This window comes from Nipponia nippon, unplaced genomic scaffold, assembly GCF_047370975.1.
Source record: "Nipponia nippon isolate SJK-2023a ecotype South Korea unplaced genomic scaffold, ASM4737097v1 scaffold_1, whole genome shotgun sequence".
NCBI classification, from domain to species: Eukaryota; Metazoa; Chordata; class Aves; order Pelecaniformes; family Threskiornithidae; genus Nipponia; species Nipponia nippon.
This window is the reverse complement of record NW_028262290.1, coordinates 55,251,960-55,270,824: the sequence shown is the minus strand read 5'-3', so window position 1 is coordinate 55,270,824 and position 18,865 is coordinate 55,251,960. Positions and strand designations below refer to the sequence as shown.

The 18,865-nt window shown below is 36.6% G+C and overlaps 1 protein-coding gene across 7 annotated transcripts in view; it reads left to right on the top strand.

Moving 5' to 3' along the window:
• Positions 1–18,865, top strand: part of LAMA1 (laminin subunit alpha 1) — a 107,612-nt gene that overhangs the window by 67,834 nt on the left and 20,913 nt on the right. For all 7 annotated transcript variants that reach the window (XM_087756163.1, XM_087756155.1, XM_087756173.1 and 4 more), the window contains 15 exons: positions 1,599–1,720; positions 2,622–2,708; positions 2,971–3,164; positions 4,193–4,335; positions 7,239–7,337; positions 8,318–8,429; positions 8,592–8,754; positions 11,097–11,307; positions 11,548–11,664; positions 11,751–11,914; positions 13,043–13,181; positions 14,421–14,514; positions 15,775–15,891; positions 17,458–17,640; positions 17,956–18,110. In XM_087756163.1, coding sequence (XP_087612289.1) covers positions 1,599–1,720; positions 2,622–2,708; positions 2,971–3,164; positions 4,193–4,335; positions 7,239–7,337; positions 8,318–8,429; positions 8,592–8,754; positions 11,097–11,307; positions 11,548–11,664; positions 11,751–11,914; positions 13,043–13,181; positions 14,421–14,514; positions 15,775–15,891; positions 17,458–17,640; positions 17,956–18,110 — 2,100 coding nt within the window. The remainder of the gene's footprint in view (positions 1–1,598; positions 1,721–2,621; positions 2,709–2,970; positions 3,165–4,192; positions 4,336–7,238; positions 7,338–8,317; positions 8,430–8,591; positions 8,755–11,096; positions 11,308–11,547; positions 11,665–11,750; positions 11,915–13,042; positions 13,182–14,420; positions 14,515–15,774; positions 15,892–17,457; positions 17,641–17,955; positions 18,111–18,865) is intronic.

The window sequence follows — 18,865 nt, the reverse complement described above, 5'->3', positions numbered from 1 at the left end:
TTTGGATGAAGTATAATTTCCCCCCCAACAGTGAAAAATGGAAAATCTGAGTAGTATTTCCCTTAGGGTCCATTCAGTAAAATTATCAAGATTTTTGGGCACTAACACCTTCAAAATAATTAATTATTTTAGTTTTACTTTAAAAATAACTTGTGTATCAGTTCACTTTATCTGTTTTTCTGTGAGACTTTTTGGGCTTCTGTCCTTGGTCTGTCCAAGGTCTGTCTAGTCACACAAAAAAGAAGTAAAGCAGTAAGCCATACCACAGCACAGATTAGGTCAAAGTCGAATTCTTTGTCTCTCAGGAAGAGAATCCTCTGGGCAGCTTTAAGTGAGACTTTTTCAACTCCCAGAGACTAAAGTAGTATAAAGATATGCCTCAGCTAAGTTAATTTGCTCACTTCTCTCATTTTATCTCAAAGGTTGCAAAGAGTGACCACATCTGACTAACACATTGCCGCTTTCCTGTGGGCTGACAGCCCTGTGGACAGCAAATTCTCAGCTAACTAAATAAGGCACATTAAGTCTGTTCTCTGGTATGGCTCAATATTCTTTCCTAAAGTTTTTTCAGTTGCTTTATTTTTCCAATGGTCAGTTGGTTAGTTCGAAGTCAACTTCTGCTGAATTCATTCTTGAAGTCAGTTTTTAAAGTGAGTTTCCTTAGTCCTTCAGGCTTTTGTAAACCATTCTTTTGTTTTCAGGTTTGTCTTAAGGTATGTGTCTCATGAGTAAAAATTATGGTTCTCATTTCTGCAAGGCCAAAATACATAGGTCTTTCACAGTAGTGAATACCAATCATTCTTCCTCTCAGGTTCTCTTTGTAGGGCCGGCAAGTCACCTACATGTTGAGGTTACTACTTAGAATTTCTGGCTGAGCGGTGTATGCAAAAGAGATGGTTTTCACCTCTGACTTCTGCTCCCATACAGTAGGAGGCTGCACTGCTGCTGCTTACTGTCTTCAACTAACCTCTAAAATATACACACTCGCAAGAATATGAATCAAAAAAAAGGAAAAGAAACAAAGAAAAAAAAAAAAAAGGAGAAACTGAATTTTATTCACTTAAGGGACTAGTCAGTTAAATTATGTTTATAATACCAATTTTGTGTTTTAATATTAATAGCACTAGCTGTTGATCAGTACTGTTGACAAATTAAATGTAGTGTCTGTGTATCCTAACTGGATGGTCCTTGGTTTATAGCATTCAAATTCATTTGCTGAAACAATGAAACTTATATTTTTCATCCAGGTATCCTATTTAATTTTTCCATCAGTTACTTCTTTTTTTTGAGGATTTTTTGCTTTGTACTTTGATTTCCTGGCCGGAATTGGATTAATAGAAGCAGAAATATATAAACCTTAATGGAAATTTAGAAGAGAAATTAGGTCAGCCTGCCTGAGGGGGCATTCACATAAGAGAAAATATGCTGGCGTTCTGCTTATTTTTGCATAAAAGGTTCCTCCACTCAGAGAATGCTGACCAATGGGTAGTGACATTGAGATGGTTGTTGGAAACTGTACATTTATTGATTGGGGGGAGGATAAAGTTTTTGTTGTTTGTTGTTGTCTTAAACTGTCTGAATTCCTTTTTGTGTATCAGAACTGCAGAGATAACACAGTTGGTGATTACTGCAGTGCTTGTGCCCCGGGCTACTATGGGAAAGTAATTGGATCTGTCAACGACTGTGCCCTTTGTGCCTGTCCAAGAGCCAACCCTGTTAGGTAACCAGAACTTATTAAATGCAATGTACATTTTAGCATTCTGGATTTCTTGTGCTGTATCTCCCATCTCCTACTCCCCTTACGCTATGACAACAGGTGTTGGGTATCATTACATGGTCTTAATTTTTAGACATTTGAAAGCTACCTATTTTAGTAAACGGAGCTTACATTCTGAGTTGTTCACAGCTAGTGGTAACTCCGTGAGGTTTTAAAATAAAGAGGTTAACTGATAGATAAGTCAATTGTTTCTCATGGAATGCCACATAGAATGTTTTATAGATAATGGAGTAAGCTGCTCTGACATGGTTTAGTTTCAAATGTGGGTCGGTCTCTTAATTCGAAAAACAATGCTTTTGTATTTACAATGATTCAGGCCATCTCCAGTCAATGCAGGAACTTTTCATGAGATCAGTCCTAGGGGAAGAACAAGTCCTCTTTTGTTTGAAATTTATACATCTATTTGTTTGGTAGAGGAACAGTTAACTTCATATTTTGAAAATCAAAATGCTGTGCAGGCTGTTTTTTCTCCAAAAGCTTGAAAAGCACATTCGTTGTTTGCCTTTGGGTGATTGAATCAGAGTAAGAGTCTAGCAACTCTCATGTTCTCATGCAAGTCTCAGTTAGCTGTATACTATAGCCATATCATGCAGCATCTGTTTTTCATTGTCTTATGTTTTAAAAGGAAGGCCATAAGGTGTTTTAGCATGTTATACAGTAATGGAGTCACACTGGGAAAGCAAACTTTTTAAAGAAACAAATAATTTAAAGTACAAATTCTAGAACACTGCATCAGATTGAGCAGGGGATGCTGTTGCTTACAATATTTAACCTGTGGCTGAAGGTGTTATCTGTATGGTCTTCCGTTTATGTGCTAGCAGGTATTTGTTTATCCTTCCTCCAGTTTTAGTCCCACTTGTGTCCTGAAAGGTATTCAGGATTACCACTGTGATGCTTGTCTCCCAGGATATGAAGGACAATACTGCGAAAGGTGAGTTACACATGATGTCCCCATTTATCCCCAACTCCCAAGGACAGTTTGATTAATATGAGCCATATTTGTACTTGGAACGGATTATTCAGTGCTCATAAATAAATATATGAATGAGTGCTGAAGGACTTAGAGTGGTTTGTTAGTTACTGTTAAGAAGCCATTAATTAAAAACCTATCAGTGGTTCTCAAAGATAAATATATCACCTAATTTCATGATGAGTATCCCCTGATGTTCAGTGTCCCATTCCTCCCTGTGTAGGTGCTCCCTTGGGTATTATGGTGACCCTCAGCTTCCTGGTGGCAGCTGCCATCCATGTCAGTGCAATCCAAGTGGCTCTGTTCACATTAATTGTGATCGTGCAAATGGCCAGTGCCTCTGTAAGCAAGGTGTGACAGGACAGCTCTGTGAGGAGTGTGAACCAAGACATCATCTTGTGGAAGACAAGTGTGTTTGTAAGTGTTGTTTAAATTGCTTACTTTCCCAAGGGGCTTTGGTCTATTCCAGTGATATTTATGGGCACACGATTATTCCTTGAATGGTTTTATGATGTCAGGCCCTATTCTTTCTAAGAAATGAAAGAAATCTTAACAACTTAATATCTCTGTAAAACGGGAGGGGTTGGACTAGATAATCTCCAGAGGTCCCTTCCAACCTCAACCATTCTGTGAACACAGAGAAAACCACAGTAGAGACTATAACATCAGACAAGAAGTTAATCCTTAACATGGCTTACTTAGTGGTACAGACAAGTTTAAGGAAATATAATTTTAATACATTTTTGCTGTCTGTAGCATGCCTTTATTTATAATGTTCAACTCCTATGTCATTGACCCTTTGGATGTGAGGTTGCTGTAATAATACTTTTGGAGTTATCCCAGGTATGTAGGCATTCTCCACCAATAATTAGTCATGTAATACCTTATGAGAGGGTGGATAGCAGAAAGACACAGCAAGTACAGTAATCTGCTTTTACAAAGAATTGGGATTTAGGACTCAGATTTTTGCTTTGTGTAAGTAAGAAAAAAAAAAAAAAACCAACAAAGTAATAAATGGAATTACACCACTATAGGCTTGAATTTCCCGTCTTCCTAACCTGTTTGGGTGAGTGTCAGTGGCATCAACCTGGATCTACAGCAATATAGCTAAATAGGCTCAATAAGGTTATAATACAGCAAGCAGCTCACTAGCCAGCAGGATCAATAAGGCTTGAATGTGTGCTAACCTAAGGAGAGTATGTTTAGAATAGGTCCAGTCATTCGGGCAGGAATGGGAGGTCAATACTACAGACCTGTATACTCAAAATTATTATACTTAATCACTCTTAATTCAAAAGGTGAAGGCACATACTGTGGAAATCAAAATAAATTTCAGTATTTGGTGGCTTCTTTTTAATACTAATATTGCTTCTTCCTCTTAAAATGTTGGGGTTTTTTTGGTGTGTGTTTTTTTGTTTTTTGTTTTTTGTTTTTGTTTTTTTTAGCTTGTGATGACAACTGCACAGGAGTTTTGTTAAACAGTTTGGATAACCTCAACAAGGCCATACTTTCAATGAACCTCACTGGTGTTGCCCGTGTGCCCTATGGGATATTGTCAGAGTTGGAGAATGCAACAAAACATCTGAAGGTAAAATGAATGCACAAATAGTAGAAATAATTAGTCACACCTTTAAAGTAAAACTTGCAGCTGCTCACATATGCCAGTAATTTAACAGAAGCCCTCCTGAAGTTCATGGCTTGAATGTGTGTATGTGTAAGTGGATACCAGATTAAGACCATTATGTTTGGTATAGAAATACACCTTAAGTTATTTAGCTGCCTGTATTACTTTCTTTTCCTTTGTTGTACTAGCATTTAAATAAATGGATGAATACATTTTTCAATCAGCACTGTGATTATTGAATGTGCTGTATGTATGTGCTTCACCTGGATTATGTTCATCCCTAAGACTGGCTGAGACCTACTGAAAGCAAAGGGAATAATCTTCAGCAGTAAAATAGAAACATCAGGCCAGGTCTTTTCCCTTTTTGGTCCCTTTGCTAAAGAGCTGCCAAGGCATAGATCTCAAGGCTGTTCCACTGGAGTCCCCTAGGACTCTCCTAGAGTCCTCCCCTAGAGCAGTAGGCTGCTTCTCCATTATCCAGGGTGCCTGGGATGCAGCAGTTTGCTTTCCTTTTGGCTATGTGGCAGTCCAAGTGCCTTACTCTGTCCTCCATCTCAGGACACAAAAGTCAGGTAGAATGATTCAGTGTTGGACACTTTCAGGCTGCTTGTGGCCAACTTTCCTTTCAGCTCCTCTCCCCCTTAAATAAAGCATGAAATATCACATTTTGTGGTTTTAGGTCATTTATTGTTGCTGAGGATTGAGTTCATGTGGTCCCTGCACAAAGCCAGAGATAAACAGAATCCTCCCTACTTCACGACCACTAAAATATGCACATTTATTGATAAGAGTCTGCTCAGTGATAAGTCAAGCAAGACAAAGCTCTAAGACAGAAACAGCTATCTTTGTATTCCACCATATCACAACAAAATCAAAATAATGTGAGCCTTCTTTTGCTGCTGAATTCAGTAAATTAAGAGTTTGAATTAAAATTTCTTCTATTTAAGATGTAAGGCAGACTGAATTCCAATCAATGTACTTCAAAATGTTTATAATTACAGTATCTGAAGGCAAACTTGATTAAATTATTTGTTTATGCTTCAGCAGAAATACTCTTATCCTTTAGTTTTAGTTGCTAACCTTTTAGTTATAAAGCTTCAGTTATGCTTCCTTTCCTTTATGTCATAAGGCATAGACATACTGAATTATTGTAATACTTGAAGGATACAATTGACTTGCTTTCTGTAATTGTTTTGTGTTTGTATAGGAGCATCATCTTCTGGGACTATAAACATTACTCAATATGTAGCTTTTATTTAGCACTTTAATCATAAAACAAAGTCAAATCTTATGTAAAAATAAAAGCCGTTTTAGTTTCTCTTTTAGTACGTACATTTTTTGTATTAAAATCAAATCAAACCCAGCTGTCGCTCTCTTGGAAGTGGGATGTTAATAGTGATCTAAAACCTCTTGTGACTATGATGTCATGTCTGTTTATGTGAGGCCACAATGTTCTTTAAACAACTTGAGGGTAAGTTGGTAGTCTCATAATTTTTCTCTGTTTGGAAGCCGGTATTCCCCTCTTTCTTGCTAATCAAAGATTACCTTGCCTTTTGCCTTGTACCACAGTAACTGCAGCTAGAAGACAGAAAATCCTCAAATTTGTTTATATGAATTACAGATCTTCCCTGAAGGGCTGTCCCCTGTACTGTATTGTGTCTTTGCCTCATGCTGGTTGCTCAGTAACTCGAATATTTCCTCTTTCCTATGCACTAAGTGTGGGTCTTTCAATAATGAGAAAGTTATCAAATCAGATCATCTACTCCTCATTGCTTCTGCATCTCCAGTCCATCTGAGGACTTCAGTAGTTCTGTTTTTCTAGTTAAAGCCTCCTGCTTTACTCCTCCTGACGTACTTAGAAATACTTGCTGTCCTACTCTGGGTTTTTGAACTGGGCTTTTAAAGAAACCTTGCTGTGCTTTATCCCAGGAGGCTCAAGAGCTTCAGTGTTCTGTTTCTCTTTCACTTGTTCTTTCCTCATGCTGAGGAAAAGACTGAAATTTCCATTTGACACAAGGCTGTTGAATGATCCTGTGTATTACTTCTTTAAAAAGTTGGGCAAAATGATACTTATTATGGTATTTACAGTGGTTGGCTCTGAAACATCTGAAATCTAAAAATAACCTTTCCCAGACTTGCTCACTTTGTAAGAGATGTCTTAAGTTTCTTTGCTTCTTTAGAGAAGTGGTATACTGTTGCAGACCTTGACTGTATCAAATATGATACACATGGCCTGTTTATTGGTACAATGGCCTATTTATTGCCATAGAGAAGTTTTGAGGTGACCTTGAAGCCAAATACAGCCTATTATTCTCTCTTATTGGTGGGAGGATCCGGAGGGCTGCTTGTGTTACCTTATGGTGTCTGGAGGACCAAAATCCTGAACTCCTGATAGCCATGCACTGGGTTTTGACATGGAAACATAGAGCTCTACAGGTTCATCCTCACAGATATACCCTAGATGCAGCTGTTTTGACAAGACCAGCTGCTGAAACAGTAGCAGCTGTGGGACTGGATGGAAGCATTTAATTCAATGGGCCTTTGAACTTCTCAAAGTAGGTTATTTGGGCAGCTCAGACTGTGGTGAAATTGAGAATCAGGAAAGCAGAAATTATGCTTCCTTTTTATTACTCGATTAAAAGTACGACATGGATGGATCCTTGTTTCCTTATTTAAAGAAATGACACACTTTGCATGAATTGCATGTACATAATTACTTTATGTCATCTGATGTGCTTTGCAAGTCAGTCATTTAAAATATATAAATAATCTAAATAGTGTGTATAGTTATTTTCTTCCCAGAACTTTTCTGGACACAGAACAAAGTCTTGAAATTACAGCGTGCTGTTTCTTCTTATTTGTTATAGGGGTCTATAGTTCCTAGAGAAGATCCAACTTACTCATTAGCTACAGCAAAAGAAAGTCTTCTGAGTTTATCAGGAGGAATTGATCAGCTGCATGAAGAGGTAGGTGCTGGTGTCTTTATTCTTAGCCTTTCTGGAGAAACCCTCTTAAGATTTCATAGCATGGTACATAAATGCCAGAGAGCTGTTTAGAAATTATTTTTAAATCTATAGACTTCAATGAAAGAATTCAGTCCATTCTGTATGCTTTCTGAGGAGGGGAGTTAATTGGTCTGTGGAATTCTTCTGCAAACTACAGTGTTTTATGATACCGTACAGGAGATTTACATGGTTTCTGTTAAAGTTCAGAAGCTTTTTGTACTGTGATCATTTAAGGCCCTAAAACTGGAGAAAGGGAGATACTTTCTTCTCACTGGTTTTAATATGTGGACCTTGTTCAAAATTATGTCATAGCTGAATATTCACTAAAAAGTCTTTAATACCTGTAGTATTGTGTTTAAAATTATCTCAGCAGAAATAAATCTGTTGCAAATCCACATGAAAAGTAGGCAACATTTGTATTCTTTATTCAGTTTTAACACAAGAAAAATTGTAGGAAGAAAATTGACAATGGTACTTCAGCCATTAGATCACATTTGCTGACCATATATACTTTTAATTTTCTGACCATGTATACGTAATCTAACTAGGCACTTGCACTAATGGTGTTGTTATTGCTAATAGTGATGTATCCAGAAGAGTGATTTTCTTAAGATACATTAGTTGCAGCTAAAGAAATATTTAAAGTTTATGTTATTAAAGAAATAGCTTTGGTAATTATGATCTTATTGATTATGAAAATAATTAATAACACAATTCTTCACTGATATCAGAGGCTGGAACTTTAATATAATTAAGGCATCTGCAAGCATGGAAGCATCAGAGTTTTATGAATCAGCTAGGTCTGCCTTATCAAAAACATTGTTTCGTCTCACAAAGTATTCTCAATATTGGGGAAAAAAGTGTAAAAACCATAGACAAATGTCATGAATTAATCAGTGTTTTAGGAGAACTGTCAAAGATTATCTCTGATTTTGTTCTAGTCGTCTAGATTTTTGAAAAAAGCTTGGCAGCTTAACACAATGACTCAGGAAACCAGGAATAAAAGTCAAGAACTGACTGGATTTATTGACACAGTACATACAACCATCAAAGGTATCCTGTTTTTATGATATTTCCACTTCTTTACAGAATTTAGAAGGATATTTTCTTCACAACTCTTGAACTATTTACATGGAAAGCGCTGCAGTTTGCACAGGGGTTTCACATATATTCTTTTTTTAATGGTATGACTAAATTGCTTAATCTTCTACTTAGTACTTGCTGAAGTTGCTATGTCACTAAATGAAACACTGGGCCTGGATCTCCCGCTGTCAAATGCTACATCTCAGAGCCTGCAGGATGATATTTCTGCCCTTTTGAATGCATTGCGCAAGAAAGATTTTGTTCAACAGCACCATAATGCTACCAGTGTCCTAAAGTAAGTCTGTTCTACTGAAAACTTTATTTCGCATATGTCCGTACTATGCAATACTGCTTTTTGGAGATATATCTGGAGAAACGTTGTGCCATAATAAGAGGCAGTGTGATGGATAACTAGCCCAGGTGGAGCTATATGAACTCTGAATTTGAAGTTACATGATTTGAAGATATTTGGGCATTGTACATGATACTAATACAGCCAAAGCTTGTTCATTTGGATGTGATACAAAATTCCCTTGCAATAAATAAAAAGACTCACTGGTTCAGTTTGTTTCAGATCTGGCCCTAATACACATCTCCTTGTTGCTTTTGGCTAGGAGGCGTCATAGAACTGTCTCAGTGAATTGCAAGCCCAGGACATGTCAGGACTGCTGAGGGACATGACGATTTATTGTCACTGGAATATGTATCACATAGATTTGCAAATGAAACCAAGGCATTTGTTTCAGCATTCTGAGCACTGTTTAGGATTGCATTCCGTTGTCTTGATTTTTCCCCAGTTAAAGGCTATTTTAAAATGGCTTTTGTGTTCATTAGTGCTTATTGCCAGACTTGGCAGTATAAGACATTGACTGTTTCAACAGTCAGCAAAATTTTTGTTCCAGCTTCAGAAATACTAAGTATTGCCTTAGCCCACCAAAAGCTGTAAGCGTGTTAACATTGGCTTCAAGGGACAAAGATTTAGACCAGAGTAAAATATTTCGGAAAATTTGACTTTTCTTTATCAAGTGCTTTGAATTAGGCAGGATAGAATGTTTGTGTTGGTAGCATGTCTCATTTTGTTCACCAGACTCCTGTGCTTGTCCTTGTGCTGAGTATTAAATTGTATAGAAGCTAAATGGACATGAAAACGGACTAGAAATGTACCATTCATTCTTATATTTATTAGGAACCTCAAATAGCTTTTTTTGCACTTACAAAAATGTCCCAAAATGTCCTGTTGCATAGTAACAGAATGTTCTGACTTTCAACATCAGCTTTTGAGCTGTTATACAAGGCATTTATAAATTAACTTTTTCAATTATAGGCTCTGTTGAAATTTCTGAAAGTTCTCTGATAAGTGTCCTTTGGCAGATTGAAGAAGAGAGTTAATAAGATTTATAAGATTGTTTACTCTGCAGAATTTATCATGCAATGCAGCTGTAAATTCAAAACTGATTTAAATAAGCAGCTTGCCAGTCCATTTTTCAGGGAACAGAAGTTACCACGTGTCTCACAGTGGACTGAGCTTGTGATGACATACTGTTAAGCAACATTCATAACTGAGGCCTCCGCACCTTTGCCACATAAGGCAAAGTTCCCAAACAATTTGGAATATAACCTTTTTACTCCACACTGAAATAGAAGCCATTACTGTCTTGTAAAATACGTTCATTCTTGTAACTTTTTTAAGGCTATGGCTTCTGAGTGTAAGGACTCTGACTTACTAGTTTTAGGAAATACATGCAAATGCACATCTGCTATTCAACAAGAAAGACAGAATGTGTTTTGCTGTGTATAATTGTGAAATAAACTAGGTTTCTTCTGCTTTGGCTAAAGATCTGTATGATTTGAAATCAGATTAAAAGGGACAAACATTTATGTAAAAGTATCATTACAGGAGTTGCAGTGTGCAGCGTATGTGCTGAAATGAAGAGAAGCAAAGGAATAGACTTTCAGGATCATTTTCAGTTCAATTCCGTCAATACTGGAAAGTGTTCAAATGGAGATGCCTTCCCAAATAGAACAGCTGAAACTATTAACAGCTGACAGATTTGTGGGGATTTGATATTTCCCAGATAATGTCTGTTACTGATTAAAAAAGATAAGTGCAGAGATTGCTCATTTCAATGTTCATTTTAATGAGGCTATTTATTTTTATTTGATATTTAAACTTCTCAGGACTCTTGGGTATATGTCTTTCAGTTCTGGTTACTTGTTTCTTTCCAGTGTCAATCCTCATAATTGATGTTTTGATCCTACATTCAAAATATGAATCACTACAATTAAGATATTGAACAGTCCCAGAGGAATGTTTCACAGAGATTTTGACTTGGGGGATGTCCCAAATTAAGTCCAAGCAAACATGATTTATACTAATCTCTTTCCCCTCTAGTCACCACATACAAAGTTTATGAACTGTATTACTGCCCTCTCCCCCAGGCAGTCATCTTCTTGTGTGGTAAGATGAGTAACTAAGCTACCATGTGTATGTATGCTATTGTAGAGAAAAAAAATAGCAGACTTTTGTAAGAAGATGCATTTAAATTAATTTCACATGACCCCATTTTCTTCTCAAGAAATCCATGCTTCAGTTTCTTCTTCGTCATTTATTTATTTTCTGATTCCTCTCTTTGTCAGAGCTGCAGAAAATTTGTTGATCCAGGTTCAGAAAAAGTATCTTAAACCCCAGCAGGAGCTTGCTCAACTAAAAAAGGATGCAAACCAGCTCTTATCAAAGCACAACAGCACACTGCAAGATGCCCAGGACCTGGTGAATGAGGCACTCGCTAACATCAATGAGACCAATCGCTTGTTTCCTCTTATCTCTAGCAACCTGGCAGAGTTAAATGTAAGACTGGGCAATCAGTGTTGTTGCGTAAGAAATATCAAATGTGAAACTGTGTTTAAAAGCTGCTTTTTAGACTTTAATAAAATTGTATACATTTAAACATGGTAATATATGTGATACCTTAAAAACTCCAAGGAAACCAGACCCCTGTTTGAAAACCAAAAAATGATTTTGTTATGTGAACTCATCTGCACTAGCTGACTTTACAGACTACTATAAAACACTTGATTTATGCTGTAGGACAAAAAGCTAAATATAAAGGAAGGTGAAGAAGTCTCGACCATGCTCATTAATGAAGGGAAGGTCCTAGTGAATGCTGCTGCTGCTCTTGCCCAAGATGTAAAGAACTCTACATCTGTGAGTTCTTAAGTTTTAATATCCCCTTTGACACTATCAGGTGTATTTTGCTATTGAAAAAAAGAGAAAACCATTTTGTTGTGCAGAACCTGGAGGCCCACCAGGATGGGTTAGTCCTATGGAGCACCAAATTGCGACACCACGTGGATGAGCTGGTGATGCAGATGTCTGTGAGAGGAGTGCTTGACCTGGTATACAGAGCCGAGGACCATGCCACCCAGTTCCAAAGACTTGCAGATGCACTAGAGAGGTGATAAACTCAAGAAATATGAAATCGGGAGAGATTTACAGTAGTGTCAAATTAATTTAAATAGGTAGTAGCTTAATCCACTAAAGAACTTCCCTGCCCGTGGCAGGGGAGTTGGACTAGATGGTCTTTAAAGGTCCCTTCCAACCCAAACCATTCTATAATTCTATGATCAATTTTTATTCCCCATTTTATTTCAAGGACTTTTTACTTTTAATGCAGTCTATCTTTCTTGGGGAGGGGGTTGATTAGTCTCACATTTCATGTGGCTGACTTACACAGTAACTAGCGAATTATTAAATGCCCAGTGGTATCATGGTATGGCTTGAAAAGCTTCTGGTCTGTGTATGAATACTTCTTGACAATTTATCTCTGAATCTCATCAAGAGGCTATTCTTACTATACCTCCATTATTGTTGCTTTCAAAGCATCTTGCAGAAATGAATGCATTGTAGTCTCAAATCTACTGAAATGCACTCTTAGAATTTGAAAGTTGAGAAATCATTCCAGTTAATTCAATGGAAATTAATCTTCTATCCCAGGAATCCTTCTAGGATTCTTGCTGTTTTGTCTTTTAAAGTCAGCAGATATGTGTTAAAAGTTAAATCATATCAGACTGAAAAATTTACAGGTATTTTAAGTTTGGGAACAGAAAATTTTGTTCTGCGTAACACTGAGCAACTCTGCTGACTTTGCCACAGCCAGATAAATTCAATAAAGCAAAATTTAATACAGAATAGCTTTCAGATGCTTATAATTTCCTCCTAGGTTCTGTATTTCTCTATTTTGCCTTTGAGCTCCAGCTAGGAACCTGTTTCTGTTCTGTTCTGTTTAGTCGATGTGATGTGTTTGTTCTAAGTGACTAAGTGGCTTTATAAATTGAAAAAAATGACCATAAACAAACAGGAACAGGTGGGGGTGGGGGAAGATTAAAACCTCCTTTGAACTGATTTTTTCAGTTCAAAATAATGAACTTAAAGACCCTTACGCAGCATAGGGCAAGGTGTGCTCATTTTTTCAGACTGCATCATATATTCTAGAAAGATGTGCATGTTGTAACTGAAGACATGGAACTTAGTGCTTGATTAAGATACTCATGAAAACAGAATTACTTGTTAATTGTCTATTTAGTGGCCTCTCTAAAGTAAGAAATGTGACTCTGAACACAACTGCTGCTGTCTACACCCACTCCAGTGTTAAAAGTGTGATTGAAAGAACAGAGGGTTTGGCAGATGATGCATCTAGAGTTGTGAATGGCCCCTTGGATTTAGTAAGTATCAATATTAGTATTTTAATTAGCATCTTTCCTTTTCTCATTTTGGAATATTTGTTCTAATCGTTTTTGCGCTTGCTGAAACTTGAGTCTTCTTGATGGAGGCATGTATGGCAGCCTGTCCTACCAACTAGTATGTACTGTATCCTGAATCTGTACTCCAAGGCAGTAATGGTACCAGACTTCATGTTCTGTTTACCTTGCTTTTCTCGCTGCCACAGTACCACTTTACCTTTTTTGTTTGCCTTTTTAATGTCTAATGCATGGTTAGCTGGACTGGACTTGATTCTATGGGTGTTTATATCAGTCATCTGATGCATTCTTGTAGAACTTAAGTTCCCAAACCTCTGGTGCTCCCTTCCACCTTTGGAATTATTCAACCATCTCCTTATTTGACCTGTCCCTCTTCCATTTCCATCTAGGTATTACCAACCACAACTATTTTGCTTAGTCGAGGACATTTCATAACCAAATGTATGTTTGTGTCTCATCTGCCATCCGTCTGTTTTGCAAGATTATTAGGTTGTTATTGAAACAGTAGATTAAAAAGACCAGACTAGTTACCAGTATGACTTTATTACTTTCATATTATTCTATTTCACCACTTTTATCTCTTTCTGCTTTTCCTGATTGTAAACCCAAGGAAGGAATGGGCTATGTTTTACAAGTGTCATGCACATTATGCGTGGAGAAACAAATATGTGACAATGGATTTCCATGATAGTGATCAAAATAGTTGGCATTGTTTTGTAAGCCTGTATGTTATTTTATAGCACTCTGTCTCATTAAAACTTTGTACAGCATGAATCCTTCAGGGTACTTTTCCAGATTTTCCAGTTGGAGAAATGGATTAAAAGAACACTTTAAAGACTGGGATTTTGAGATATCTCACTTTAAAGTGCTCAGTGCTGGGAATTTTGACTTAGGCCTGGAACTAGAATTACTGATGTTCCGAAAGGAACACTGAATCAGTAGCAGTGTTCAAACTATAATTTGGTAGGTTTTGTTTCACAGTCATCTTTTTTTATTAACTCATGAAGAGATTCCATGTCACATTCTTGGACAAAAGATTGCAACTTGTATTTTTTTTAATTGATGCTTAATAAGGTAATAAATAGAATATCTCATAAATAACGAGAATGTTCAGTAACTTGAAGTAGACATCTGCAGATACTTAAATGTTTTCAGCTGAATTTCCATTTTTCATATGTCGCAAGTGATGTCTGTGTTTTTCAGCCGGACGAGTCTCTCAGTCTTCTTGGAAAAGAAACTCTACTGCTTAGCTCCAAATTTCAGAATGAAGCTAAAAATCTGAACAAAAAAAGTGATGGTCAGTTCTTTAGAGTTTACATTTCTGCTTCTATTTCTTTTTCTATATCCTGTTTTGTGTTTGGTTTTGTTTGGGTTTTTTTTTTGTGTGTAGGGTTTTTTTTTTTTTTTCAAATTAGCATAGGCTAAGGTAAAATACTGCATATGACTATATATGACTATATACCTATTTTCATACAATTAAGATGAATGTATTATGGAGTCATGTAGTATTTTATTTTTTGGGTAAGAATATAATTTTTCTCTGTAAACATTTTAAAAATTGGCCTTCACTGTACCTCATTTAACTCCAAGCAATGCTTTCTTTAAATGGCTGTTTTACTAAATGTTATGAATTAAATCATTAGGGATTGTGCAGTAGACGAAAAACAAACATAATTATTGAAGAAATCCATTAATCCAATTTTATCTAATACATCAGGGATTACAGAAGTATGTAGGATGATATATTTAAATCATAATCATTTTTACTTGTTCCTTCTACACAGCTGAAATACAGTAACAAGCTGAGCCTTTTTTGTCTGTAGAAAGTTCCTTTTGTCTCAGAGTCCCTCTATAAATTCCCAAATCCTTTGGTTTTCTTATTAACTCCAAAGATATCAGCAAGGCATTGGAGTCTGCACCGCGGAGGTTCAAAAGCATTTTGAACAGAGACTTTGTGTAGGAGCAGAGGCTGACCCAAAGGGAAATTTTGAACAAAACTGGACAGAAAGTGAATGTTTCAGAGAGATAAATTGTAACTGTAAATTGTTTTTTGCTTTTAATATCAATGGCTTTACAAATATGTATACATTTTATGTAATTCAGATAGACAGAATGCATACCTTTTTTATTCCTTCTGTTCTACATATTTTTGTTTTTAGTGAGAGGATTCTGCAAACAAATCACAAATAAATAAAAGAAAAACACTTCTTTGGCTCCTGTCAGATATCACAAAAAGTGAAGAACATCATAAAAATTACGAGAGTCCACAATCATGGAATCGTTTTAATTTGTAGCCTTTTCCTGACTATGTTTCTACCAATTCAGTCTGGCGGAATTAGCCAAAAAGGTTAACTTTGACTGGAATAGTGCCCACAGGAGCTTATCTGTGCATACTGCATTAATTTTGCATTCCTGTTTGTAAAATGCTCTTTCTGTTGAAAAAAAACAAAAAAAGTTCCATTCATTAAATAAGCACTTATTTTCCCTGTACATAAGGTTTGTGTGGGTTGTGTGGTATTTGTTTATGCATAGAAAAATCAGTTATTTCTTCCAACAGGCCTTTTATTTGGATTGAATGGGTTGAACAAAAAGGTAGAAAAGATTCAGGAAAGTACTAATAAAATTGTCAACCAGCTTAATGATTCCCTGTTGATGATAAGAGCATTGCCTAATGGTAAGTGAAATTTGTATTGACATTCTCGTTATTACAGAACTGTCTAGTACAATTGTAATAAAATCCTGTTCACTGTCTGATTGCAGAGACCTGGCAATAAACTATACTGGAGACTCATTTAACCCCTTCCCTTACAAGGAATATTTTCCATTTTTTTAGTAAACCCATGAAACATAACTGGGTTACCATATAAGGTCTGTAGTCTGATTCCCATTTCACACTGCTGTAAATCAGGAGGGGCTCTGAAAGCAATATAATTACACTGATATGAGAAGAGAGTGAAGCCCTAGAATATTTAATCCCACACGGAGGGAAACTTATATATGGAACTGTGAGGTTTTGCTTTCTTTTGATAGCTTGTTTCAAAATTGCTTATACTGCACTATGAATCTTATCATCTGCATCTAAATGTTTTCTAGTTGTACATGCTGACTTCATTTAACTGATTAAAATGTACCTTCTGTGCTTTTTCCAAAACAAAAGAATTCCCTTTAAAAAAAAGTCATTATTTTGGATAAAGGCAAGACCTAGAGTTCATGGAAACTAATAGAGAAAATGTCTTTGAAGTGGTGAATAAGAAGGTCTGAAATACTTTGCCAACCTTAATAATGCTTTTTTTTTTTTTTTTTAAGGTAGAAAAACACTCATAAAGACCTCCTGCCTGGGTTGTTGGGTTGTGCTATATGTCCAGATTAGAATGCTAAGTCCAGAGCTTTAAAATACCTATTTTACAACTCAGGCTCTTAACTCACACTAAAGGGTGATATTAGTGATAAAGTTACACTGTATATTAATTGCAGGATGCTATCTAACATAAAGCTACACATTGAAAATTAAGGCATTATTAAAACCATGGGACTTGTCCTCCTTAACTCACAGCTCAAGATTGTTTGACTTCAGTTTTGTTGTTACATTTCTTGAAGTTTTTATTTGTTTGGTTTGTTTTTGGTTTGTTTGGTTTTTTTTTATCTGAGCAGAGATTCATGGTGGCGTGGGCCTTGGTATAGGGTACCAGTGGTGAAGAAGCATCCCTGCAGGACTAAATCAGGCCTTTTGTGCCAGCTGCAGCACCTTCCCACTATTCTGGGCTCAGGGGCTATAAGGGGTAGGCTGAGATTGGGAGTGGTGCACTCACTATGTAAGTGATCATAGCCCAAAGCAAAGGGTGTAATAGACCTTCTGCCTCACCAGCTTTCTGTAAGATTCAAAACACAAGTCTTAGTCTAGTGACTCTGGGTGCCAACACTCATTCAGGGAACTTAAACACTATGAGCCCTGATGTATTCATATAATCTTCCTGTTGGGATAGGCAGAATCAAGTTCCCCATCACTGCATTCTGTGTCTGTATTTTGTTCAGACCTGGTCATGAAAAATAAAACATTTTTCCTTCAGACTGAAGAATACAAACAAACAAAAACATAACTTTTACTATGAAAGGAATGTAACTGACAGCATTTCTAGTGTTTTGACTATGTTTCTAACTGTGTTATGAAGCCAGGCATTTACTACTCCCAAGTATGTATTAAAGCTGTGAATTTTTTTTTAACCTGGGAACTGTGTTTCAGATACAAGAAAATACGTGCTTGAGGTGAAAGAGCTGGCTGTTTCTGCAAACACCAGTGCTGTGGTGGGTTTAAGTCACTTTGGGGATTTCAGTCAAAAGCTGCTGAATACTTCTTCTACGTTGTCCCGAGTTAATGACACATTGAGGAAAACTAGTGAACTTATAACTGATTCATCAAAAGCTGGTAAGTTTGCTGCTTCATTGCTCTTTAGAAATGTCACTGCTTGCAGAAGCAGTAGTAATATTAAATTTTAATAGGCATTAAATATGAGTCTCATGGACTGAAAGTTTCTCCCTAATTCAATAACAATGTGGTAACTTTTTAAAAGACCTCTAGAGGAGTCACGTGGGATACCCTTAAGTGTGCATATTCCTTACTGCTATTTAAAATTGCTGAAAACAAAATGATCAGAAACAGGCCACCTTGGCTAAGTATTTTAGCAATGAACAGTATATTTCTCTTTCAGCCTGCCTCAACATTTCATTTATGTTTTGGCAGCAATCACAGCTGAAAAACAAGTTAAAGAAGTCGAAGCACAAGCAAGTCTTTTATTGGATAGGCTGAAGCCTTTGAAAATGCTAGAGGAGAACCTGAACAGAAACCTGTCTGAAATTAAAGAGCTCATCAGCCAGGCCCGCAAGCAGGCAGCATCTGTAAGTTCCATCATCCCAGACTTAACTGGCTTCACTTTCACTTTTAGCAGGGAAGTTCTTTGAGATAAAGAGCCTAAAATTTACTGTCAAAATACCTGGTTGTTACAGAGTCTCACTGAAGTCCAAGAGCACTGACTGTTGTTAAAAGAGTACTGGCAGGGCTGTTGGTACGTTTTGTAGTTTTAGCTTCAAGCTTCTTATCGCATTTGTGAGTTTGTCAGAACAGCAAGGCAGTAATTTATTTACTATTTCCTTTTGTTTCCTATAAAAATAATGAAATACACTATGTTAGAAAGCAATCACAAGGATATTTTGGTGAGAAAGAGACAAGTGAGGGGATGGTGCTGCCATTCTTTTTAGGACAAGATGTTAATTTCTAAGCTTATTTTAGAGATTGATGTGGGGTGCCTCCATATAACATGAAGTATCATTACAAATTTTTAACAAGAGTGTTGATTCTATCAATAAATTTGCCATCTATGCCCTGCCATGTCCATATGTACTTTGCAAGAAGCTGCCGGGCATTCAGACTACTTTAAGACAAACGATATACTTGTTTTTAAATCTTTGCACCCCCCTTAAAGACAACAAAAGTGACTCAACTGTACTATGGACCTCATTAAACTGTGAGGGGAATATGAAAATTACTTTGCACTCAGTAATTTTTGGTATGCCTTTGGCTTTAGTATGGATATGTTATTGTAAGGTTTAGGGAGGTTTTGTTTTAAAAAATAAAAGGCTTTCAGTCCTTTCTG